The 27105-nt window shown below is 43.6% G+C and overlaps 1 protein-coding gene across 2 annotated transcripts in view; it reads left to right on the forward strand.

Annotated features, from left to right (window-relative positions):
- Positions 1 to 19721, forward strand: part of CHD1 (chromodomain helicase DNA binding protein 1) — a 111418-nt gene extending 91697 nt beyond the window's left edge. For both annotated transcript variants that reach the window (XM_088444657.1, XM_088444658.1), the window contains 8 exons: positions 519 to 662; positions 3919 to 4167; positions 7708 to 7845; positions 13709 to 13887; positions 17015 to 17111; positions 17249 to 17300; positions 17729 to 17939; positions 18212 to 19721. In XM_088444657.1, the coding sequence (XP_088300783.1) occupies positions 519 to 662; positions 3919 to 4167; positions 7708 to 7845; positions 13709 to 13887; positions 17015 to 17111; positions 17249 to 17300; positions 17729 to 17939; positions 18212 to 18569 (1428 nt within the window). In that variant the 3' untranslated portion in view covers positions 18570 to 19721. The remainder of the gene's footprint in view (positions 1 to 518; positions 663 to 3918; positions 4168 to 7707; positions 7846 to 13708; positions 13888 to 17014; positions 17112 to 17248; positions 17301 to 17728; positions 17940 to 18211) is intronic.
- The last annotated feature ends 7384 nt before the right edge of the window (positions 19722 to 27105 follow it).

Below are 27105 nucleotides of genomic sequence, written 5' to 3' on the forward strand. Positions count from 1 at the left end.
AAATAATCTCTCTTGTATGTTGGTTATACTCCTCTGTATTATATGGCGGTCACTAAAGCTTTATATATTGCATGGTGGCCACTGATGCTCTCGGTATTATATGGTGGCCATTTATGCATTCTGTATTATAAAATGGTCACTGCGATGTTCTCTGCATTATATGGCGGTCAGTGTAAAGTTCTCTGTATTTTATTGAGACCAATGTGACGTTCTCTGCATTATATGGTAGTCACTGTGATTATGTATTATGTGGCAGTCACTGTGATGTTTACTGCAATATATTGTGGTCATATAGGTTGAGGGTGACTTCTGTCTACTATGTGGGGTGGGGGTGGGGGGGTTTGTCCTTGTCAGGTGGCAGACACAAAGCTTATCTTCACTCCTGGTTAGATCCTTCGTAAATTGTGTATACAGGAGTTATGAGAATTACATTTTTACTTCTATGTAGCACTTTATGTTGATATTATAGTAATAATAATCATTAAGATTAAGTGACTTTCCCTTTTGTATCCTCATAGGGTAATTCAAAAAGGAGAAAAGCCAGAGCAAAGAAAAGTAAAATTGTTAAGCCTGTGAAAATTGAAGAGGAAATAAAGAGTGAATCTTCACCACCTACATCGGAAAAGTCAGAGGAAGATGAAGAGGAGGAGGAGGATGATAAGGTGAGCATGGGGTGTAATTTGGTTCAAAGACTCTAGTGCATTAAACAATGTGTTGAATTTAAATTCTTTGATTGATAAGTAGTGGCATATAATCTTACTACTGGTACATTAAACATAAAATACTAATGAATGTGTAAGGTACTAGAATATAATGTTATGAACATAAATCCTTTAGATATTTCTCTTCTCATCCATGGGAGCACAGGCTGAACCATGAGTATAGGCTGGTGAGCTGAATTCTGTGCACCAAACGGTTAATGCTTCTTTCTCAACAGCTCAGGCTCCCTCTCCCCTATACCCTGCCCCCAGTCACAGGCAGCCAGTTTCAGTTTGGTGCCTCATGGAGACGTGCACTGGTTTTACAGAGGCTGCTTTTAAGCAGTTTCTTCATAGTTTATTTTATCTTTTGTGGCGCTTTAACATTCAGTGCACTAACCCCTTAACTGCACACCTCAGGTTGGATAACATTATGTGTAGGGGCATTCTTGGTCTTCCAAAAGCAAGGCACACAGGGAGGTGGGTGCTCCTGTGTGTGCAGCTTTAGGACCTCTGCCTAAGTACTTTCTCCCACGGTTCAGGACTTCGACGGTGTCTGCGTCGGTCCCTCCAGCCACAGCTTCCAGTCAGGAACTGGCATGCGCTACCCTACTTTCATAGTATTGTTGCAGTTAACCCCCAGGCCCACTCCCCCTGCTAGTCTTCCTACAGGTGCGGACCAGGCCACTAGCATTCTATCTGCTCATGGTGATTCGCAGCAGTCTGCCATGGAACCACCGTGGATCTAGTTGGCACAGATGTCAGTATCTTTCCAGCAGATCCTAGACAGGGACCACCTAGCCAAGTGGCAGCCTACCAAACAAGATAGATCTACTCCCCTGTCTGGTTATGACTCTGACGCGGAGGTTTCTTCAGGTCACGAGGATGATATTTCCATTACCTCGGATGTTGAGACCTCTATCCCGGTGGTTATACAGTGCGTCTGGAAAGTATTCACAGCGCTTCACTTTTCCCACATTTTGTTGTTACTGCCTTATTCCAAAATGTAATAAATTCATTTTTTATCCTCAAAATTCTACACACAATACCCCATAATGACAACATGTAAAAAGTTTTTTTGAGATATTTGAAAATTTGATTGAAAAAAAACACTAAGAAATCACATGTACATAAGTATTCACAGCCTTTGCCATGAAGCTCAAAATTGAGCTCAGGTGCATTCTGTTTCCACCGATCATCCTCAAGATGTTCCTAGTGCTTAATTGGGAGTCCAGCTGTAGTAAATTCAGTTGATTGGACATGATTTTAAAAGGCATACACCTGTCTATATAAGGTCCCACACTTCACAGTGCATGTCAGAGCACAAACCATGCATGAAGTTCAAGGAATTATCTGTAGACCTCCGATACAGGATTGTCTCGAGGCACAAATCTAAAGAAGGGTATGGAAAAATATCTGCTTTTGAAGGTCCCAATGAGCACAGTGGCCTCCATCATCCGTAAATGGAAGAAGTCGGAACCACCAGGACTCTTCCTAGAGTTGGCCGGCCGTCTAAATTGAGCGATCGTGGGACAAGGGCCCTAGTCAGGGAGGTGACCAAGAACCCGATGGTCAGTCTGTCAGAGCTTACAGCATTCCTCTGTGGAGAGAGGAGAACCTTCCAGAAGGACAACCATCTCTGCAGCAATCCACCAATCAGGCCTCTCTGTTCCACATTAACCAGGAGATTATGGTTCCATCTTTCTGTGGGCACATCATAGGATTCCTCCTCTTTTTCTTCTTTAGATGTGGTCTGGGCTCTTTGTATCTGTCGACAGGACCAATAATTCTATGCACTCTTAATTCCTTGATTTTCTTGTATAATGTCCAAATGAACACTGACGCATTGGATTAAGGTTGTCATCTGTCAGGCCTACTCTTTGGCGCATATTCCTGTCCCTGTTTTGGTGGCTGCTCACTCGACTGGGTCGGTGGGGATTTACTGGGCAGCTCGGCGGAGAAGTTTTGTAAGATTGATACATGGTCCTCAGCACGCACTAACCTACCGATTTGACAACTTCGCCTCCAGACACTAGTTTTGGGCACAGTGTCTTACGCACAACACAGAAGCATTCCCTCATACTAGTGTTTTCCAGTGTCTCCCAGGAATGAAGATGAAAATCGGATTTTGCTTCTTACTTGATCAGTTTCTCCAAATTCCCTGGAGGACACTGGACACCTGCTCTTGCGTGCCTGACTGTTGCTTGAGGTTTTTGTCTAGGGTTTTGGCAGCCCAAGACCCCGGACCTCAATGGTGTGTCTGTTGGTGTGTTTGGTTTTCTCCTCCTCCTCCTCTCTATCCTTAGGGCTTTGTTGGTATCAACTGGCAGGTATGGGCAGGAATTGGGGTATAGGGGAGGAGAAACCTGTGCTCCTGAACTTCAACTATTAGTGCCCTAGGCTCCTTCAGCACCACCTATACTCAGTCTATACTCAGAGCCTTTACTCCAGATTCCCTAAGGGACACTGGAAACACTATCAGGTTAGAACAAAAAAACATTTCCATCTTGTTTCTCTCCTTTATTGTTCAGGTTGATAAAGGAGTATAGCCTGTGGAACAACTGGAGGAGCACCACCAGTGTATTCTTCTTAGGCATAGTGGAAGATAAATTTTTTATTTGCAACAAAGTGTTTCCTACCTCTACTTTTCATTTGGCCAGCTTACTTCTGTTCTTTCATTGGTGGGAGGGGCAGTGGTTTGAAACTTAGCTGGCATGGCTTTTTCTTAGAACTAACCCCACTTGTCAGACAAAATGATTGTCCAAATTGTTTCTTCCTGGGCGATATGGCACAGATTCACAACAGAGTATGTCTCGGATATCCACCTGATTCTCTGTATGCAAAAAGATTGATCTGTAAAAGTTTGAATAGTCAAAGTTGCTAGTTTTGGAGGCCATTTGTTGTGCACAACAACTTTAGAGTGCACACTCCCATGGAGGCAGCTTTGTGATGATGTCCCCAAGGTTCTGATTTTAGATGGAGGCTGAGAATAGAGCAGTAGCATGTGTAATTGCAATGCCAAAGGTCTAAGTTCTCTCTCTCTCTCTCTCTCTCTCTCATATATATATATATATATATATATATATATATATATTCATTCCATAAAATTCGTACACAAAATGCCTTTACAGTAAAGTGAGCATTAGCCTTTATTTTTAGGGGCATTTTCCCTTCAAATTCCTTTAAATTAACAGTGAACCTTATTGTGCTTTTATTGTAGGAAGATGATGCTTCTGTGAAAACAAACAGTAAAAAATGTAAAGCAGAGAAAGAGAATGAGGAACGAACAGATTCTGAAGTAACTTTGAAAAAAGAGCCCGAAGATAAGAAGGAAATTAAAGAGACCAAGAAGGAGATAAAGAAAGAAAAGAAAGATCGGGAAGAAAAGAAAGATGAAAAAGATTCAAAGGAAAAAAAGGAAGCAAAAGTAAAAGAGCCAGTAAAAGAGCGAGAAATCCGAGAGGAAAAGGTGAATAAACACAATTTCTGCTACATTAGATGGGTGGGGACACATTATGTTTTGTCCATTTGCTTTAGACCAGCAGAGTACATCACATTTCCATGTTCACAGTAGGTAATTCAAATGTATAAAATATTTGTCTGCATGAGTAAGAACCTAAACCATAATATCCTAAGGTTGTTCTCTCTGTCATGTAATCCCTACTGCAGGTGTAGCACATGTTACATACAGTGGTGGCCAAAATTGCAGACACTTTTTGAAATTTGAATGTGTTTAATCTTCGAATGCTTATAAAAACTGTTACACTTCACGCAGTCCAATGATTCATATATCATTATGCAGTGAAATCAACACTTAGGGTGAAAATCCCTGTGTACTTATGATGTTACTGTGCTATCAGTATTTCGTTGGGTATCCTTTATTTTTCAAGACAGCAGCACAGCGATGTCATTGAGCCAACCAATGTTTGGAGCTCTTTCTTCTTTTTTTTATGTGGTGCCATGAGACAATTATAGCCTCAATTAATTGTCTTTTATTGGATGGACACATCAGATGTACCAGTTTTTTCTAACAGAACCACAAATGTTCTGTGGGGTTCAGGTCTGGGCTGTTTCCTGGCCATCCCAGCACCTGTATGTCATTCTCCGTGAACCACTGTTTGCATATCCGTGCAGTGTGGCAGGGAGCTGAATCCTGCTGGGAAAAAAATGGGGCATTATCTGGAAAAAGATCCCCGATATGTGTCAATATACTTTCTGCTGTTCAGTGTGCCATCTATGACATAAAGGCAGCCTACAGCATCTGCTGTTATACATGCCCAGATCATAACACTTGTAGGATTCTTTGTTGCCGCTTGAATAAAATCTGGATGTACCTCTTCCCCGATGCGACGTCTCACACATTTTATTATTATTATTATTATTATTATCCTTTATTTATATGGCGCCACAAAGGTTCCGCAGCGCCTTACACAGTACATAAATGAGCACACAAGAAAAACAGTTAATAGTAATACAAAACAATGCAGGACAAGGACAAGGTTATAAACTCAGCTGCAAAACACAAGCAGCAGGACATGAGCAACCAGGTGTTAGGTGCCGTTGTGGGGAGTTAGGAGTAAATTATACTATAAGTAGGGGGAGGAGAAACACGTGAGGATGAGGGCCCTGCTCGTGAGAGCTTACATTGTAAAGGGGAAGGGCAGACAGACAGGGACGACACAGAGGGGTAGATAGTGAAGAAGGAGCATGGAGCAGTGGGTTAGGATATGTGCTGCGGAATGTGTGTGTATAAGATGACCTGATGTTATGTAAAAATTAAGTCATTCATACATCTATCTCTATGATAGAAAATAGATTGTTTGTGTTATTTACATGAGAGATGTACAAAGTAAAGTAGAAGCACTTTAATTTGTGTGTTACATTTTAGCATCTATATACAGCCTGACAAGAAATGCAGCTATTATGGGACTGTCCCGCCATCCTAATACAGTAGTGACTACTTTAGTTCCAGCTGCTGGGAGCTATGCCATGCTCCTGTGAGTGGGTGCATCTCACATGCTAGACCCACTCACAAATGGGTGCAGCCATACATGATGTGGTCCCACAGGATGTTGCAGTACCCGGGCCCAGAATTTCTCTTGGCAGCCCTGGAGGTGACAGACAGAACGAGGAGGGAATGGGGCTTAGTAGTGGGGTAACAAGACCATGGAGGGAGGTGGTTGAGAGTGGAGGTATAGGAGAGGTGGGGGAAAGAAGCAGAGGGTTGGAAGCAGACTGATGAGAGAAAAAAAGGAAGAACAGCAAGTGGAGGAAACAGGAGGGGGAAGAGAGGGATGGATAAAGTAGAGGATTATGTGGACATAGAATATGGGGGTTGTGTGAAGTAAGGGTGTTCATGCTGTGGACAAGGTAATAATTGAGATGTAAACTGGAGTGGAGGCTGTGAGATATAGAGTCAGTGTGGATTAAAGTTGTTAAATGTTCAAAAATACATGTAAAGAACAGTGCTGCTAATGTATGAGCACAGCTCCAAAAGTGATATATAAAGGAGAGGTATGTGAGTAGTGGGTGCAGGAATTAGTTTTTAAACAAATGATTAAAGTGGATAGATGTGACACAATTGGAAAAGGCAATACAAAATGAATGAGGACAAAATTACAATGTACCCGAGCTGATCCAGTCTGAAGTGTTCTGATCAACAAAGATCAATCAACAAGAGCAGCACACAGACAGGGGAGCACTTGCAGTGTCCAAGCAGTGAGTGCAGTAAGTAGTTGCCTGGATATGCATACAGCAGAAGATGTTGATTTTGTTCATTCACATAAGTATGTTGCTTCTTGTTGTTCAGAAATTGTTCTGGTTTTGAGTTTCTTTTCCCTCAGTTTTCCTCCAGTTTAACTCCAGCGTAACTCTGACTTAGTTATCAAATTGTATTTACACTTATAATCAGAACACTTTGAATCTTAACACAGATTTTCTCCCATAACTACCAAATATGGATATCTTAGTTTCGTCACTCCATATCACTTGTTTCCACTGACCTTCTGTCCATGCAATGTGTTCTTTTGCCCACTGTATTCGTTTCTGCTGCTGCTTTTTATTCAGCAATGGCTTTTTTCGGGGAATCCTACCTTTTAGGCCAACCTCCGTTTGTCAGTGCAAGAACGGTACAGAGAAGACTAAGACACCAGTTGTACTCAGTTCACTGCTAATGGCCGCAGTGACATCCATCAATCCCTGATACAAATTCGTTTTATTCTCCTATCAACAGCTATTGTGCACTTTTTCCGGCCTTTTGCTTCTTTGTTTTGTATAGATTGTGTTTCCTGATGGCGTAAACAAAACTTTCTTACTCCTGATGTCACATTCCCACCAATTTATCTCGGAATTGCTGCATACGAAAGACCGTTTTCACTTAACACCACAATCCTGGATCACGTCGCTGTGCTGAGGACTTGGAAAAATAAAGGATACCTAACGAAATACTGATAGGGTGAAAATCCCTGTATACTTATGATGTTACTGTCCTAAGTGTTGTTTTCACGGCATAACCTCACTTATATTTGACCTCTGTTTATTGTGTTGAATTCAGCATTAAATTATCTTTCTTTTGATATATGAATCATTGCACTGCATGAAGTGAAACAGTTTTTATAAGCATTTGAAGTTGATAAACATTCAAATTTCAAAATGTGTCCGCAATTTTGGCCACCACTGTATATATTCATTATGGACAAACTATACACTTTATTATTTGTATTAACTTGAGAGAAAATAAGGCAATTATTGGGAAAACTTGTTTTTGGTAGCCAGAGTCCTGCTCATTGACCTGTCCATACACAATAACATAAGCCATACAAGATGTCTAGTAGGCTCATCGAATGAAGAAAGAGAATGCATGGCCAGTTACATGCATCTTTTATATCTCTGTCCAATTAAATTAAAGGTGATTTTACAGAGGTTAGAATTCACTGTATTTAAATCCATCCACTGTATTAGCCACGACAAGTGAACGTTCTGACAATTTTTATTTTCCTGTATTGGGTAGGTAAATGATGTAAAAGTGGATAAGGAGAAACTGAAGAAAAACATTTCTGCTGAAACCCCAGTTCACATAACTGCTAGTAGCGACCCAGTTCCAATTTCTGAAGAGGCGGAAGAACTTGATCAAAAGACTTTCAGTGTTGTAAGTTTTATGTAGTGTTATGCCTGGAATTTAATTATATACAGCCTTGCTCAATGCTAATTAACATATATTTGTCACCCTATACTTTTTAATCGCCTTCCTCACTTTCTTTTAGTGTGCTGGCGTTACTATTGTGGTCTACAGAAAGCTTTGATACTTGTAGGTTCTAGCGTTTCAGTGCATTATACTCAACGGAATATCTAAAAAGGCACATTTTGTAACCTACACACACAGATTTTTAACGAATATTCATGTAAATGCAGTCTGTTACTAGGGCATGTAGTAATAGTGGTCCAGCTCACAAAGGCCATAGTGATGTCGCTAACTCTTGATTAAATGGATTTTCTGCACTTTTAGCAATATTGGTTCAGATAAGAAATTACCTTCAATACTGCATGGCAGCCATTACAATGGGTAGCTCCCCTTCTAAGTTGGGTAGAAGCAGTTAGATTTAAAAAAGAAAAAAAAAAGCACCCGAATGGTATATAATGCAGCCCGTCCTGTTTCCTGTCTGGTAGAGTAAAATAATTATGTAGTGCAGGGGCTTACCTCTCTGTGCCCAGCAAGGCACCATGTGATGCTGCAAGCCGATGACAGGGCTGGCTACCCAGGGAACACCACTCTGATACCTCGGAGAGCAGATCGGAGTGTAAACATTCAAAAAGCGTGTGCCTAGAGAGAGGCCTGTGCAATGTGCATGCATCGGGTCTTTCATGAAGTGCCAGGTAGGTGGGAAAGAGAGTCTCAAAGGCTCTGAGCATTCCCAATCCCTAGTACACAGTTCCTTGCGCGTACAAATGTAGAAAACCGCATTCTGAAGTAGGATGGAGAATCAGCCCGACCCCAAACAGCTGAAGACACAGCCGTAAGAATAGCGTCTTCCAGGCTCATCCTGTGGTAAAAGATTTAGTACACAAGTTATTTGCGCAGGTGGAAAAACATTAATCTAATGCTACAAAACTAGATTTCATGTATCTATTTACTGATGAATATATAGAAATTGAGTCTGGTCCCTGAAGTAGATGTAGCCATAGCCAGCATGTCTGCTAGAATTGCAATTCCTCTTGTAGATGCAGGTGCTATTAGATACCCCATGGATAGAAAGATGGAAAGCGCTTCCAAAAACGCCATTTCTCTTTCGTCTAGGCTGGGGGACACTGGACCATGGGTTTTAGGTGGGAAGGTGTGGATTGGGCACTAACACTGAAATCTAGAACTCCTCCACTCTGCAACCCCTGACTTCAGTGTAAGTTTAGTGCCTGTGGAGAGAGGCACTTTGTTTCAGGGCTGCTCCGCAGCCCTGGTTTAGCTTAGGGATTTTTTTCCTTTATTTGTAATGTTATGTTTATTTTTTACTATAGGTACTGTGTGCTGCTTATAGCAGCACACAGCTGGAGTGTAAAGCTGCAGTGAGAGCCGCATCTAAGGGGGAAGGGGGATGGCGCTGAGCGCTTCCCCCATTCCACACACATCGGTCTCTGAAGAGACCGTCTGGGCCCGGGGATAGTGCGGTGCTATTACCTGGTAGAGGTGCAGGCAGTCAGTGTTTGGCTACAGCTCCGCGGGTCTTCACAAAGATCATGGCAATAATGGCAAGCTTACTGCATTCCAAGGGAATAACGGTGATTCCCCTATTTGGACAATATGCTAGTAAAGGCGTATTCCGCTGCCCAACTTCAGCTCCACCTGGATCACACGGTGCAGGTGTTACAGCATCATGGGTGGATACTAAATCTCGAGAAGAGTCACCTCAGGCCGTGCCAACGTCTGACTGTTTTGGGGGTGATCTTCGATACAGCACTGGAAAGTGTTGTCTTGCCCGGGCCCTTCAGGACTTAGTCAGGAAAGTGCTGTCTGCCCCTCGGCCATCCGTTTGGCTTGGCATGAGGTTACTAGGCACGATGGTCTCTACCTTCGAGACCATCCAGTACGGCCACTTCCATTGACTGATTCTCCAGTGGGAGATTCTCCAGAATTGGACGGGCTGCTCAGACAACCTTTCTTCTCAGTTGCTGGTTCTGTCAGACAGCACTCGTCAGTCACTTCACTGGTGGCTGATTACCGATCACCTTCTCCAGGGTCGGTACCTGGTGACTCCCAACTGGATTGTCACCACAGACGCAAGTTGGGGAGCGGTGACGGAGAACCTCTGTCTCCAGGGGGCCTGGTCATCGTCAGAGATAGGTTTCCCAATAAATATGCTGGAGGTCCGGGCCATTATCGGGCACTGTACGGGGCTCAGGCCCTCCTGGCGGGCCGACCAGTGAGAATCCAATCAGACATCGCCACGGTTGTGGCATATGTAAACCAACAGGGCGGAACCAAAAGCGCACTTGCCATGGCAGAGGCAAGTCTCATTCTCTCTTGGGCGGAGACATTCCTCCTGGCAATTTCAGCAGTCTTCATACCGGGGGTGGAGAATTGGGAGGCAGACTACCTCAGCAGGACTACGTTCCTGCCAGGGGAGTGGTCTCTCCACCCGGAGGTTTTCCAGCAGCTGGTCCAGAGATGGGGGCTGCCGGAGGTGTACCTGATGGCGTCTCACCACAATTGTAAGGTCCCTTGATTTTGTGCAAGGTCCAGAGATCCTTTGGCATTTGCAGTGGGTGCCATAACAGTTCCCTGGAACTTCCGTCTGGCCTACATTTTTCCTCCAATTCCCATGTTATCAAGAGTACTCCATCGAGTCAGGGAGCAGCAGGTTTCAGTCATCCTAGTGGCTCCAAACTGGTCGTGGTTCGCCACGGGTCTCAGGCAAGCCGCAGGGCGGGGTTGGAGTCTGCCTCTGCGTCCAGATTTTGTGCTACAGGGGTCATTCTGTCACGAGGGCCTACCTCAGTTGGCTTTAATGGCCTGGTTGTTGAGACCGGGCTCTTGAAGGCCAGGGTTTTTTTCTCTTCAGTCATCAGGATCATGCTTCGGGTGCGGCAGGAGGTTTCCGCGCAGAACTTCCACAGGGTTTGGAAAACCTATATTGTGTGGTGTGAGCAGCGGGGAGTACATACTGCCCAATTCCGCCTGCCAAGGTTTTTAGCATTTCTGCAGGGCGGTCTGGAGGCCGGCTTACGGCTTCAAACTTTGGAATCCGTGGAACTTTCGGTTCGTAATGTGGAAAGTGGTTTTTCTTATGGCCATTGCCACGGCTCGGCGGGTCTCTGAGTTGGGGGCCTTATCCTGCAAAAACCACCTTTTCTTGTTTTCCATGACGATAGGGCTTTGCTCAGGACGGTTCCTTCTTTTCAACCGAAAGTGGTTTCATCTTTCCACTTAAACCAGGAGATTGTTTTTCCTGTCTTCTCCTCTTCAGAGTCCTCAGGGGACCAGGACGATCTATCACTGTTGGATGTGGTCCGGGCCTTACGCATTTATTTAGACAGAACTTTGATCTTACTTAAGACCTTACTCTATTGGTTCTCTATGACGCCCACAAACGGGGCTGGCCAGCCACAAAGCAGACTATTGCAAGATGGCGCTGCTCAGTGATTTCAAGGGCTTACTTCGAGGCGGGGCGCCTGGCACCAGCTTAGGGTGTTGGCTCATTCCACTAGGGCCATGGCGGCCTCATGGGCGGCGCATCACGGAGCCTCGGCTGAACAGGTTCGTCGTGCAGCTACTTGGTCCTCTGTCCACACGTTTGTGTGGTTCTACATGTTTCATGTTTTTGCCTCCGGCGACACCCATTTTTGGTGTACAGTTCTCGGTCGGGCAATCTGAGCATTCCCTCCCATGGAGGCGGCTTTTGAACATCCCATGGTCCAGTGTCCCCCAGCCCAGACGAAAGATTAAATAGAATTTTTGGGTACTTACCGTTGAATCCTTTTCTCTGAGATCGGCTGGGGGACACTGCGTTCCCTCCCTCACGCTCAGCGGTATTGAGTATGAGTTATGATTTTGGGCCGTATTGACCGTCAATTTCATTTTTATTTTTCGGAGTGACAGTGTCACTGAGTATTGCTTCTCCTTACCAGGCACTTTTGAAGTTGTACTGAAGTCAGGGGTTGCAGAGGGGAGGAGTTATAGATTTCAGTGTTAGTGCCAAATCCACGCCTTCCCACCTACAACCCATGGTGCAGTGTCCCCCAGCCTGACTCAGAGAAAAGGCTCCAACGGTAAGTACCCAAAAATCCTATTAGCTCTTCAGGAACACCATTAATAACTCTTGTATCACCATGGCTTCATTGGGAAGAGTTTTAAGATTATGGGGAGATGCACTTCATACAGATATCAATGAGAAAGTAAACATGCAGCACCTGTAAAAAACGTACAGAAATCATACAAATAAGATAAAGAATACCTGTTTCAAGTACCTTTAGACCCCCATTGCTTCTTTCAGCAAGAGCTATATTATCAACAGTAGTTTCCAGAAGAGCCCTCTACTCATGTCCTGGATGCTCAGTACAGATATGGCCATATTTTTGCAACAGCCCAATGTTTGGAAACTCGGGACACTTTATACCAAGACACTGCAGGGGATGACCTTTTTGCAGAAATGGGACTAGATTGTAAACAAAGCAAGGACACTTATTCACTCACAGCAAATTACACTTCTGGGTGTGCAAAATAAATATTATACAGGCCATGGTAACTATCAGAAGAAAAGTGTGTTGAAAATAGATGTGACATATATCAGTTATAAATTCATCAGCGGATAACTGTTAGAAAGGTGCTTCAACGGTTTCCTGGGCAAGATGGCATAGCTAAACATACTTGCCCTGTGGGCCTGTGTTTGTACCCTCTGACCAAGTCTCTCTACTGGTGACAAAATCCAAAGGAATATCCGTTAATAGTTATGCCAGATTCCACCGCTACAAGCTTCATTAAGATACAGGATCACAAAAAGATAAGGAACGTCACATAAATGTACTAGAAATGAGAGCAGTATGAAAACCCATGCAACCGTTTCATCACCAGATAATGGGAAGCATCTCTGTGTATTCTTTGACGACACAACAATGGTGGTCTTGATAAATCATCAGGGAGGCACCAAAAGTAAAGCTATGATGATGGAGGTAGCAAAATGGACATTTTAGGCAGAAAGAAACCTGAAGTCACTAAACATTCCATGTTGCAGTCAAGGAAAGTGAGGTAGCTGATCACCTGATCAAGGAGGCTAGTTGTTCTTGGGAATGATCTCTGTCTACATCAAGAAGTCTTTCAGCTACTGATAGAAGGGCAAGAGGAGTAGCTGCATTATATACTAACAAGGAGCTTTTTTATATGCTTCTGTTTACCGAACTTAAAAGGGAATCTGCCCATTAAAATGGCTGCAATTGATCCATTTAATTATTAGGAATTATAATTTGCAGTTTTTGCATAACCATATTACTTTAAAGCAGTACATAAAATGGGTTGGGTACGGGATCCCGGCGATCAGAACCCCAACACTGGCATCCCGACAGGGTTCGGATACCGATGCCTTTCTGTAAGTATCCTAACCTATCCCTCCCTCCCTGCACCCTAAACCTAATCTCCGTCCCTAGTTCTTAACCCTAACCTTCCACCACTAGTGCCTATACCCCTTATCCTTAACCCCACTACTTACCGTTGGAATGCTGTCGCTGGGACTCTGACTGGTGTCGGGATATTGGTGCCGGGATTCTGAGCGCCAGCATCCTGACAGCAAGGAGGATAACTACATCCCCATTAAATGTATGTATAATTTAACCTATTTTTGCCATGTTTATACAAAATTAATTTTGACTATGTATATTCTAAAGATTTTCCTTTTTTTATTTTTTTGTTAATTTAGCCCATTTCAAAGGAAGAGGAGCTTGAGTCATTTGAGCACATTGTCAGATTTGAATTCTAAAGGGAGTCTATAATAGAATCTGACCTGTTACAATCTTTTGTTTTATTCTTGTAGTGCAAAGAAAGAATGAGACCAGTGAAGGCTGCATTAAAACAGCTGGACAGACCAGAAAAAGGACTTTCTGAAAGGGAACAGCTTGAACACACCAGGCAGTGTCTGATTAAAATTGGAGATCACATTACGGAGTGCTTAAAAGAGTATGCAAATCCAGAACAAATTAAACAATGGAGGAAGTAAGTAGTGTGTGCTTATTTTTTTTTATTTTATTTTTTTTATTATAATCCTTTTACATAATTGTCCACCTATTCAGGCAGAGACCATAACCTCAAACACAGTTTCATATTTGTACTATGTTAGGGGTCTGTGTCTTCCCTTAGTCTGTTTTCATCCTGGCTGGTAGACACTGTAGACTGTGGGTTTAGAGGGGAGGCTGTGGAGTAGGCACTAAATAGTTATCTATTGGAGCTGATACCCCCACCCCCCTTCACACCCCTTCCACTTTCTCCAACTGTTCAGTTTGGGTTTTTTTTAGTGACCGAGTAGAGACACAGCAGTTTGTTGATTAGGAGTGTTTGTTCATTTATAGTCGTCTTTCATTATTATTGTATTAGGTTGCCTGAACCCCCTTATGGAATTAGGCTTTTAAGGAGCGGGCATCGGTCTTCCCGGCAAGAGCCCTCTGCTGGCCCTGGCAGAGGGTCACCAGACACCAGCGGGTGTTCTGGAGCCCTGTTTGGATACCAGGAGAACCCCTACTAGCTATGTTGTCTTTCCAAGCCAAAGTAGTTTTCTGGTGCACCTGACCCAGAAGATCGTGTTTCCCAAACTTTTTTCTTTCAGATCCTTGGCACTCTCCAGCGGGGTGGTCCTGTCTCTGCGTATTCTGTGGCTCACTACTACTTTTTAAGTAGGCTTTGTCCCTTTTGGGGCAGCCGTGCCTGACCCTATCCAGGTGCATTCTATTCTGGCTGTGAGTGCTTCTTGTGCAGCTGTGCAGGAAGATTCCTTGGTCCTTCATGCACATCATCTGGTATTTTTTTTGGTTGCATACGTTTGTAGCCCTAGTTGCCAGTTTGGGCGTTAAGTTTTGCGCACGGCTCGACCGCTGCCTGACACCCTTTCCCCCCACAGTCTGCAGAGTCCCCCAGACAAAAGAGGGTTTTTTTTTAATTCACCCTAAAATCAATCCCCATGAGTCCATCTGGGGTACACTGCATTCCCTCCCTCATGGATTATGGTGCTGTTGCATGTTGAGTTCTTCTTTCGGCTTTGTTAGATAAATAACTGAGTTGGGAGAGTGGGGCGTTGTCAGCTCCAATTGATTAACTATTTAGTGCCTACACATCAGCTTCCTCCCTAAACCTACAGTCTACAGTGTCCCCTAGATGGACTCAATGGAATTGATTTTATCGTGAGTACAAAAAAAAATCTTTCATTTTCTTTCAACCTACAGATCTGAGCACACTCCTAGATGTCATTTGCCTATATTAGCCCCCAAAGCTACATTCACACATGAAAAAAGATTGGTGAAAGTACACAAGGATATTTGACCAAAAAATGGCTTTATATGCAGCTAAGGACTACTGGTGATAACACCATTATAGCTCGTAGGAACATTAAAGTGATTTGATCACTTAAAATCAACAATAGACCAATTTATAAAATATACATATAAGGGTTTCATGTTTAATAGTAAAGACTTCAGTTACCATATACATTTGGGTGTTTTTATATGGCTGCTCAAAAGCCTGCTTCAGGGTGCTTTCACATGGCTGCTTTGAACAGTAGCACTGTCCCAGCACCTCCAGGCATTGCTAGGAGACAGGTTGAAGGTGATAGAGGAATGCTGCCTTCTGTGACATGGGAGTGGTTAAGCTTGAAGATGCTGCATGCAAAATTGTTTATTATCTTGGTTTGTGTAGAGCTTACAATTACTGCCTCACAGCACTGAGGTCATGAGTTCTCGTCTCGGTAATGGTTGATCTATGTGGAGTTTGTATGTCCTCCCGATGTTTGTGTGGGTGTCCCTTTGGGTGTGTTAGTTTCCTCTAACACTCCAAAAACATACTGGTAGGTTAATTGTCTGCTGAACCCTGGTGTGTTCATATGATAGGGAATGTAGATTGTTAACTCCACTATGGTAGGGACTGATGTGAATGTAAAAGTGCTGCGTAATTTGCATATATAATAAATAACTGTTATTGTAATAATGAAGTTATTATTTCAGTGATGACAGGTTGAAAACAAAAAGTGGTACCTTAGACCCCAAAATGTTTGCGTGTAGACTATTCAGAGCTTAATTACTTGTGTGATGAAAGGAATGTTCCTACTGAGCGTTAGTTTGTCACCACATGAACGATCGGAGAGCTGTACACACTAACCACTAGCAATTTTCCAGCAAGAAAAGCAGTAAAGTGCCCAAGTAATACTATACTTACAGATGTGTCCACATACTTCTATCCTTTGTGCGCTGCGAGCTCCATGCGACTCTGTAGTGTCGAGCATCTTTTTGTGCGATGCGAATATTTAGCTCAAGGAGCGTCTGCTGATTAAAGTGATATGCAGCATGCCTATGTTCTCTGCATCTGTGAGTATCTGCATGATAAACACTAAGTTACAGTGTTACAGCCTCTGAATGCAGATACACACGCAGTCGCTCACAGAATATAGGCATGCTGCATATCACTTTAATCAGCAGAAGCTGCTTGTGTGAACTATTCACATAGCTGTGTGAATAAGACGCATTGAAGGTAAAAAAATTGCATGAAACGACGCTCTGCTGCACCGTGTCATACAACGGCATAACTAGCAGGGCTGTTTAGCGCATAAGGAGGCTAGATGTATGAGGACACATCTGTACATTATTTAGCTTGGCGTTACCGCCAGACTGCGTGCAGGGCGCCGAGCACTAACGGAGGTGCTGGGCTTCCCCCAAGCTCTCCCCTCACGGTAAATAGATGCCGTGCACACTGCGTCAGTTCACCCGGTGCCCCGCGGGTGGGTAAGGCTCAGAGCAAGCTGTTTTAGCAGGGTGAATATTTCCCTTTTAAAATAGTGCAGGGCGCGGCGCCCCGCTAAAACAGCCTAGCGGGAACACTGTTAGCGAATACCCTTCACATTTTTCATCTTAAAATATTGTATAAGGGACTATCTGTGGGAGGATTTCTGTAATCTCTACCATCCTTACATGCATCTGGGCTTGGGTTTCTGTTCATTTTCAATGTACCACCATACTAGATGCGTGTATGTGCTAATGTGTTGCTCATGTAAGCTATATTAGGAATTGTGTTTTTTTTTTTAATATATATATATGTATGTTCTAAATATTCCGTTGCTATCCTCAACTTTATCTGTCTTTAGGAACCTATGGATTTTTGTATCCAAATTTACTGAATTTGATGCACGGAAACTGCACAAACTGTACAAACATGCCATCAAGAAGCGTCAGGAAGCTCAGGTAATTGTAGTTGTCCTTGTCAATAATAATTTTAGGAACTTTCTTCTGAAAAATTGGTGCATATTGGTTTTATGCGTTGCCTGTCGCTCATTAATTTGTTTCCTTTTTCTTTTCCATTTTTATGGGGTGACGAACAGCACAATGACCAGAACATTAGCAGTAGTATGAACACAATCATTCGACATCCTGGTAAAAATTACACAACTTTAAAATATATATCTCCATCTGTTGTATTGAGTAAGAAAGAGAAGATGATGACTTCCAATTATTAGTTTGGTTTGCATGGTTCCAGCTGTGTGGATTACTGAGGCATATCGAAGTGTATTTGGCACTCCTTGGCATAGATTGTATGTTGTCCTTGAACTTTGCATTTATTATATTTTTGCCCTCTGTTTTGCGAACTCGTGGAGCACTCACCATTTTTGCCTAAATATTTCTTCTATATGTACAGTGCCCTGTCTTCTCATACACATGTATCTACACTGCTGCCTTTACGAAATGACATGCTCTTTCTGTGTACAGACCTATAGACTAAGTTGTTGTCCAGCATGTCATATATAAGGCCATTGTCGGTGAATTGCATTGTGATTGTGCACTGTCCCTTGCTTGTTTTTCAGATATAGATCGGTTAAAAGAAAACACAAACCATGATGATAGCAGCAGAGACAGTTATTCTTCTGAAAGGCATTTATCACAGTATCACGATCACACCAAGGACAGACACCACAGTGATGCTTATAAGAAAGGTGACCCCAGGAAAAGGCCGTATTCCAGCTTCAGCAATGGTAAAGACCATAGAGACTGGGATCATCACTACAAACAGGACAGGTAAGTTCAGACCAAATCATTCTTTGTCATTCAAGATGTTTCCGCTTCCTTCTGTTTTTTCCTGTTCCAGACCGAATGTTTAGTTACAGTGTTGGTTATACTGAGATATTTACATACATTTAGTGACACATTACCTAGTATGGGAAAAATAAAACCTACTATACCTGTTGTTTTTTTGTTAATTTTGCCAAAAACATTTTTCTCAAATTATTTATTTTTTGTTTAAATGCTAAATGTCAATCCAGTGGAATAAAAGGGTATTTCTGTTGTAGGTACCACAGTGAAAGCAAACACAGAAAATTAGATGACCACAGAAGCAGAGATCATAGGTCAAACATGGAAGGAAATACTAAAGACAGATCTCTCTCTGATCATCGATCCCATTCTGACCACCGTTTACATCCGGATCACAGATCTAGTTCAGACTACAGTCATCATAAATCCAGGGATTACCGGTACCATTCAGACTGGCAGATGGACCATAGAGCTTCTAGTAGTGGGCCCAGATCACCATTGGACCAGAGGTCTCCGTACGACTCCAGATCTCCTTTGGGTCGTAGATCACCTTTTGAGTGTTCATCAGATCACAAAAGTACTCCTGAACATTTATGGAGTGGACGCAAAACATAACACAAGGATTGCAGTCCTGGACATTAGCCATAATCAGTAAAATTAATCACAGTGATTGCCTTACATGACTTGAAAGAAATGGACTGTATCTGCCAAGTGCAGACATTACTACTTTCCTGAATGCAAGGTCTATTATCACAACAGATCAGAGAATATTTTTGTATTTAAGGTATATGCTGCACTGTGCTGCAAACGTGGCATTTTTAAAAAGAAATAGAAGATGTTTACTATTTCGGAGACCTCAGCACTGCCCATTTTGACTGCGTTTTAACAAAAAAGAAAAAAAATGGCAAAAAAAATACAAAACGGATTTCTTTTGAACTATGAATTATCTTTATGTTGACCGATGATCTTGTTGACAAGTAATTGAAGAGGTTTTTTATTGTCTGGGAAATGCTGTCAAGAACTTTGTTCACTTTCCAAAGCTATTTGTTTACATTGTACACTGCAACCACCTTGCCGCTTCTCATCATATGCTTGAATATTTAAATCCTGTACCTAAACCTGTAAAATAGCCAGTTTTTCTTTTTCGTGATCAACTGTAATATTTTTTTTTTATACAAAGCAAAACTGCTGTAAATTGTTGTAAATTAATTAAATGGACATTTCTTCCTTTCTCAGGCTTTCTTTGACTGTTCCTTTCCCCACCAACTCAGGCCTTCTCGTCAAGTATGGAAACATGTATATTCATTTTGTCTTCTGGTTTAATAGTTTTGATGGAATCAATGTTCAGAATGTAAAAAAAAACAACAACAACAACAAAAATTGGGGAAAGTGAACACTAATTCCATTCTTATGTCATGTAGTGTTCCAATTTACACTTAATAGGATTACTTGTTTTTAATTTTAAGCAGTTGTCAGTGTTGTGTTTAAATGTGTGGGTAAACTTAAGACATTTTATGCAGCCTGAAACCGTTCACATAATTTTTGTTTTTAATACCGGGCAACTTGATATACATGAGCTCTATTGTCCAAACCAGCCAAAATTTTATTGTCAATCCATTTGTGTTCCCTTTTTTAAGATATGGGCAATAATGTCAAATGTGCTATGCAGCCAGTATGATATCCAGTAAACTGATTGACTTTATAAACTGTTTAAATGCACACTGATTGTATATAGATTTCTTCTATATATGGAAAATTAAAGTATAAAAAAAAGATTCCGGAGTTGCTGAATTTTCTGTTTTCTTCAGCCTAATTGCATTGTAATGATTCTGCTGCATTACCAATTCGTTTTTGTTTTGATTTCTTTTCATAAAATCAAACGGCTCAGTTTTCTAAGTATCACAACAGTTGATGGGGTGCATTAAGACTGTAAATTCTCGGTAAAACATATCCTGTTACCCTTGAAACTTAACACTAAATGAAGACATGGGCAAAATGAGGTCACAGCCTTATTAATTATTTATTAGATGAATCAGAAGGCTTTGCCTATAACGGGAAAAACCAGACGCAACCCAAGCTCCTATTGTAAAAGTGAGTATTGAAACACTACCCCAATGTGCAAACACAAACTTGGATGTCTCCAAATTTCTCCTTCATCCACTAGAGGACACTGGGTATAGACTGGTGGTTGAGTGGAGCTGGCACTTCAAATTTAGAAAGTGCGATAGGCTCCTCCCTCTCTATCCCCCATCAACCCCCAGTTTTAGAAATATGCCTCGAGGGAGACTGTCACTTCAGGCTGAGCTCCAGCCCATATTTTGTATTTTCTATTAATTTTTCTTCAGCGTTGAGGACAGGCTGACAGACTCCTACTACTGTCAGGTGCTACATAGATGCCTCGGGAGGGATCCTTTGCAGCTTACTGTGAAGCTTGTGTCCGGGTCCCTGGCGACCTGACACAAGCCAGGGAAGGACACACCACAGTGTGTTATAGAAACTGCTGTCCGTGTCCCAATAGCCCAACACATGACCCGATGGCTGGCAGCGGTGAGTATATTCCCATCCCCTGATTAGCAGGACTTTGTTGGGGCATTTTCTATAATGCGGTTCCCTGCTGCCCTTTTATTAGTAACTGTTTTATGTAGTGGGGGATGTTTTACACTCTGGAACACAGTATAGCCCCAATTTAATAACGAAGGCAAATACCGGCAGAATTTTTCATTTAGTATCACTGTGATACTGCCGAAAAATTGTCTGGTATTTACCAATACTTACCCCTCCAGTGAGGTCCCACGAAGTCTTCGCCCTTAGCGCGGTCCTCCCCTGGGCTGCTGGCAGCCCATCGCTGCCAGCGACGGGACTCTGTGTAATGCGCGACGGTCCATCTGCGCATGTGCATGACACTGGGACCCGGCAGTGCCTTGAAGGCTTTGCTGAAGCCGGAATGGCACCGCCGGGTCTCCATTTACGACAATGGGGAGCGCATCACACTCACAATCTAAAAAACAGTGGTAATCTTACATTACCATTGTTGATTAAATTAGAAAGGCTGGAGTTAAAGGAGTTATGCTTCGTTGTTGAACAGGGGCCTCTGTCCCTGTCTCACTGATTACATTAACTGACAGTGCTGCACCACTATACTTTCAGTTTCACTGAGTCAGCTCCCAGGCATCAGGGAGGAGGGGCGGAGCTTACACAGAGCGGACAGTCTGTCAATCACAGCCAGCCCAGGCTTCCTACTGCCTCTTTCTTAACTTCCCTCCTTCAATTTCTGTCTCCCCATCGGTCCGAGCTGTGTGGCAGGGAGTATACTTTTGGGATCAGTGTTTCTCTCTGCAAAGCAGCACTGAACTAACAGGGACAAAGCTGATTACCACCACACCAGGCATCCCTGCAGCAAAAGATTTACTGAGGGCTTTGAGTGCACTGGGGGAAAGATTGCTGTTTGTTTGGAGGGGGGAAGGTGTATTAGGGGAGTTTGTGTGCGAGCTTCTCTATTCACTGCTCCTTTTCTCCATTATAAGCCTGAGCTTATATGTGTCTGCTTTATTTATTGTGTGTGTGGCTTTGTGTTTGGGCACCATGATAGGCAAAGCTAGAGCCTCCAAGGCATCACAAAATGTGTTTGACTGTACTAGATGCAATGCAAAATTGGCCTATGCACACTTAGATGGAACAGCTTTATGTGACTCCTGCGGTGCAAGAGGGCAGACCACGACTGGGTCTGCCCCAGATTTGACCCCAACCCCATCTTGGGCATCTTCCTTGGTTGGAGTTGACTGACCTAGTTTCTGAATTGGTGGCTTCCCTGACTGAATCAGCCAGGAGTTAGGGTTCATCTGCTGGGATGTTGCCGTTATCTCTCCACAGACCTGGACTGGGCAAAAGGTCTAGCTAAGTCAGTAGAGGGCCTGGTGCAAATCATGGGTTCATCGGCCAAGGTCCCCTACAGCAATTACCTCAACCGCCGAGAAAGCGGTTGCTCCCAGCAGTATTTCATGTGGAGGAATGCGAGTCAGATGAGGTTTTGGATGAGGTTTCTTTACGGCAAACAGATTAATGGATCAAAGGTGTTGAGGCCCTCATCCTAGTGGTGCGACAGGTGCTCAACATCTAGGATATCAAGCCGCCAGATTCTCCGGATACATACTTATTCGGTAAGCGACAGTGGGCGACTGTTGTTTTTCCCTTTTCTCAACAGATGACCAGTTGACAGATGCCTGGAAGCGTACAGACAAAAAATTTCAGATGACCGAGGCCCAAGCGTTTCCTTTCTATTTACCCTTTACCAACATCGATGACTGGCAAATGGGAGAGCCCCCTGCCAGTTGACCCGTCGGTATCTAGGCTTTCTAAGAAGACTACTTTACCAGTTCCTGATGCTACGTCTCTTAAGGAGGCTTCAGACCGTAAGTTAGAGACTACTCTAAAATCTGTGTTTTTTGCAGCAGGAGTGTTGCTCAGACCGGCCTTGGTTGAATCATGGGTCAATGAGGCATAGAGCACTGGGCAGAGGAGTTAGTAAATGGATTGAACTCTGGCGTCTCCAGAGCTGAGCTGCTTGTTCTGGCAGAACATATTCAAGTATCGGCTGTCTATTTAGGGGACGCCTCCAGAGATATCAGACATGTTAGTTTAAAGATTTCTGCCTTAGCCATAGCTCCTCGATGAGCCCTCTGGCTCAGATTTTGCAGTGTGGACGCCGAATCCAAAAGAGCAGTTGAAGCATTACCTTTTACAGGTGACTTTCTATTTGGTCCAGAGCTGGCCAAATGGATTTCCCAGGCTACGGGAGGTAAGTCTACCTTCGTTCCCTCGGCTGTTCCACCTCCTAGACGTAACTATGCAGGGCCGTCCTTTCGCGCCCCACATTCTTTCGTGGACGACACAGAGGAGCTGCCATGACTGGTAGTGGGGGCAAGGGCAGTGGTTGTCAGCCGTCTGCTACTCGTTTTCAGGAGCCCAAGCCAGTTGATAGACCCGTGGCATGACTGGCTCCCATGGTGGAGGCGTGGTTTCAGACATCCTCAGCAAGTTGGATTCGAAATCTGGTGTCTCAGGGTTCCAAAATCGATTTTGCAGCATTACCTCCACAGCCATTTTTTACTACAGGCCTTCCTGTACTTGCTCATGAATGGATGGTATTTCAGCAGGCAATCCAACACCACCTAGATTCAGAAGTACTAGGTCCGGTCCGAACTATGTAAGTAATTCCAAAGCCGGAGGAATTTCTTGTTTCTCGGGACATAGGGATGATAAAAGTTACACATCCTTTATCTGGGAGCCGCATCAGGTTTTTCTTTGATTTGCCATCCAGGAGTCTCATTATCAGTTCCAGGCATTGCAGTTCGGTCTGGTCCTCGGCGCCCAGGGTGTTCACCAAGGTAATGTCTGTGGTGACTGCCCACCTCTGGTCACTGGGAGTGACCGTCCCGTTTTTAGACGTCTTGCTGATCAAAGCCCCGTCGGAACAAATTCTTCAGGACAACCTATCCTTGACTCACCAGGTTCTCATCCATCACGGATGGATAGTCAATTTTAAAAAATCCAGCTTAATTCTATCACATCGTCTCCAGTTCCTGGGCATGATTCTGGACGTTTTTCTCCCGATGGACAGGGTTCGGGATATTTAACAGATGGTCAGAATGGTCCTCCAAACAAATAGTGTCGGTCCACCCTTACATCCGCCTTCTTGGAAAGATGGCCTCATTCGAGGCACTTCAGTTTGGAAGGTTTCACTCTGGCCGTACACTCCAATGTATCTGTATCCTCCTTTTCCCCTCCAAACTCAAGTCTGCCTCGATCATTCTAGTGGCGCCAGAGTGACCACGGCGGGCATGGTTCTCAGATCTTCAGATACTATTTGCTGACTATCCATGGTGATTGTCACTTCTATTGGATCTCTTACAGCAAGTTCCATTTGTCTTCCCCAACTTATCGCTGCTGTGTTTAAATGCACGGCTGTTGAAGCCGCGATACGAAGACACACAGGTATTCGAGTCTGTGATTCCCACCATGCTCCATGCCCGTAAACCTGTTACGTCAGCTCACTACCATCATATATGGCAATCTTATGTGGCTTGGTGTGAAGACATTTATGTGACTCGTATGGCAGCGTTGCGCAAGTCAGATGCCTTATTTGTGCGTTATGACACTGCCCAGCATGGTTGGCCTGCTTCCAAGCAGATGTTGGCAAGATGGATTCGCCTGACTATCCATCAGGCTTATCTTGCCAACAAGAGACCTCCACCTGCTACTGTTTCATCTCACTCCACTCGTTCGGTGGGTACATCTTGGGCTCCACATAGATGCACCTCCACGTTGCAGCTTTGCTGTGCGGCCACCTGGTCCACGGTACATACTATTGTTCGGTTTTTACCAGTTTGATACTTTTGCGGTTTTGGCAAGCATATTTTCGGGTGCCTCAGGATTCTCCCACCCGGGGTGGAAACTCTGGTACATTCCCAGTGTCCCCTAGTGGATGAAGGAGAAAAGAGAATTCTGGTACTTACCGATAAATCTGTTTCTCCGATTCCACAAGGGACACTGGATTTCCACCCAGCGCTGTTCACCTGCTACTTGTCTGTTTGGTGTACTGTTTGTGTTCTGTATGACATGTTGTTCGTTCTCGTTTTCCGCTTTGGCTTTTGTTCATTGTGTGTATTCCTTCTCACTTTTGGTTCTGTCGCTGTTTGTCTCCTCTCGGCTCAGTTTCTCTATCTGGGGGCTGATGGGGGGATATAGAGGGGGAGGAGCCTATCACACATTCTAAATTTACAGTGTCGGCTCCACTCAACCATCCTATACCCAGTGGCCTAAGCTTCGGTGTCCCCTATGGAATCGGAGAAACAGATTTACCAGTTAGTAGCAAAAGTCCTCTTTTCTTCCTCCACTGGGGGCAAAGGGATGATACTGGGGTATAGCCTGGGGAGGAGAGTCTGGGCACCAAATAGTTAATGAAATTACCCACAAGCCCAGGCGCTTCTATACCTAACCCCCTGCCAGAGGCTATCAGTTGTAGTTTGGTGCCAGCTAGGAGCGAACACCCTATCGGGGGGCTGCTTTTTAGTGGCCTTCCATTCTATTTATTTAATTTTACCTTTATTTTAGTTTTCTGAGCAAAAGGTGCAGGGCTTCCTATAGGATGCCAACACAGCTGCTCCACCAACACAGCGCCGGGGCTGCATGCTGCAGCCGGTCGCTGGGGAGAGCTGGACGGCTCGCAGGTAAGAGCGGCTTTCTGCTAGCAGAGAGCCGCACATCTGCGGCAGTCACCGCGGTGCTGGTTATGAGGGCACTGGTTGTCTCTGTGACGCTCACTAGACCCCCAGGGTTGTAAATTGAATTGGACACCGCTTAATAGTGGTGCTGTCTAATACCTTGGGGTCCACACCAGACTGGGAAGCAGGGCTCCTATTAGTCCCTTCCCCAGCCCTGGATGCATTTTCTCACTGCAGAACGTGCATCCCTGGTTCAAACCTCCCCTCTCGCCACCTCCTCTGACACGCTGAGTGGCCATTTTATGCATTGCCCGCCTCAGCACAGTTCAGGGAGAGACATTTGGGATTCTGTCTCCATATCTTGCTTTTCAGAGCCAGATTATGTAATTAGCTCCTGCCTGCTATTAAGAAGCTGGTTAGTTGAGAATTGTTAAAATTTATTAGGCCATTTATTCTCAGCATTGAGTGTATTTCAGTCTACTTGTACTCTGTGTCTGTGTGCCCTGCTGTTGCTTCGGTCACCTTGGGGACACCCTTGGACAGATTATATATAATGTCTAAGATATGAGCGCCACCTGGATTCAATTATACAGGGAATTAGATAAAACCCCTCATCTATACGCACTTTCCCATACAGTTATAGGTGTCGGCTATCTCAAGAAAAAATAAATAGTGGTGATCTGCTATTAAGGAATTTATTTTGACAGTGAACTTGATATGCAGCGACTTAAGTGCTTAGATGATAATTAATACTCGTCTAATTGGTTATAAACTTAAGAAATTAAATAGTGTCAAAGCTGGATAATTGGCTGAGACAAGATCAGTTTAAAATTGAAGCGTGCGCGACGCCATCTTGCGAATGGCAGCTAGACTCCATTTTAGAAACAAGAATCAGCAAGACGCCATTTTGCGACCAGCGTCACTTTAAGTTACAACTCACGAGCTAAGAACAGATGGCAATGTTTTTGATAATCTACCATGGGCAACTAGAAGAACAGCCTCATGCGAAAAAGTAAATCGAATAGACAATACACCAGAAACTGTGAGTGTTTTACATACAAATTGGGAATCCCTGAATGCAGACAAGTATAGTTGTGGCAATTGTAATATAATCTAGGCATTGATCTACACAATTGGATTTGTCTGAATCCTAAACAGGTTTTAGTTTCACACCCAGACAGAATGGCCCTAGCTTCACAGCTGGAGGTAACACATTTGCATTGCAGTCTGAATCTGTGAGTGAGGAATGATGTGTGTATGTATGTATATGTATATATATATATGTCATGGATGGAATCTCATGCATAAACACCGCACAATTGAGCTGCTAACATGACGCCCAGGGCACCATTATTAGCATCATGCGATTGCATCTTTCACCATTTCACATACACACATTATGCTTAAGACCCCGAATGAAAACACCGTTTAGTAGCTAAATGCGCACGCATCTGTCCCCAGTTAATTAGCGTCTTCATATCAAACCCCATACTCTCACACATTACATATTCACTTACAAGGTTCCATTAGCGTTAAGGTATAAGATTTAAGTTTGTTCAGTTAATATAAACGCTGTGAAATAAAGACATTTGGTAACTAAGGTATTATACATGCTAAACAAGCCGTGTTTCTTTTTGTACTGATGCGTACTCTTTCCACAGTATTCCGTTGTAATCGGTGGGGAGATCGCATCATGCATTCTCGAGTTATGGACCGCAGAGACTTCAAGCAACAAAATGTATTAACTGTTAGGATGTTACAGGGGGCGGGAAGGGAGAGACCCCCAGTTGTTAGAGGCTGGGTGAGTCTATTTGAACCAGCCTGTTAAATGCTCCGTAACAGATGGATTCCCCTTGGGAACTAATAGCATCAGCAGCAAACGTCTCTATTGTTTTGCCTATTGCTGGGGGGGTATAAATATGTGTGCTCCA

This window comes from Taudactylus pleione, unplaced genomic scaffold (assembly GCF_031769625.1).
Source record: "Taudactylus pleione unplaced genomic scaffold, aTauple2 ptg000370l, whole genome shotgun sequence".
Lineage (NCBI taxonomy): Eukaryota > Metazoa > Chordata > Amphibia > Anura > Myobatrachidae > Taudactylus > Taudactylus pleione.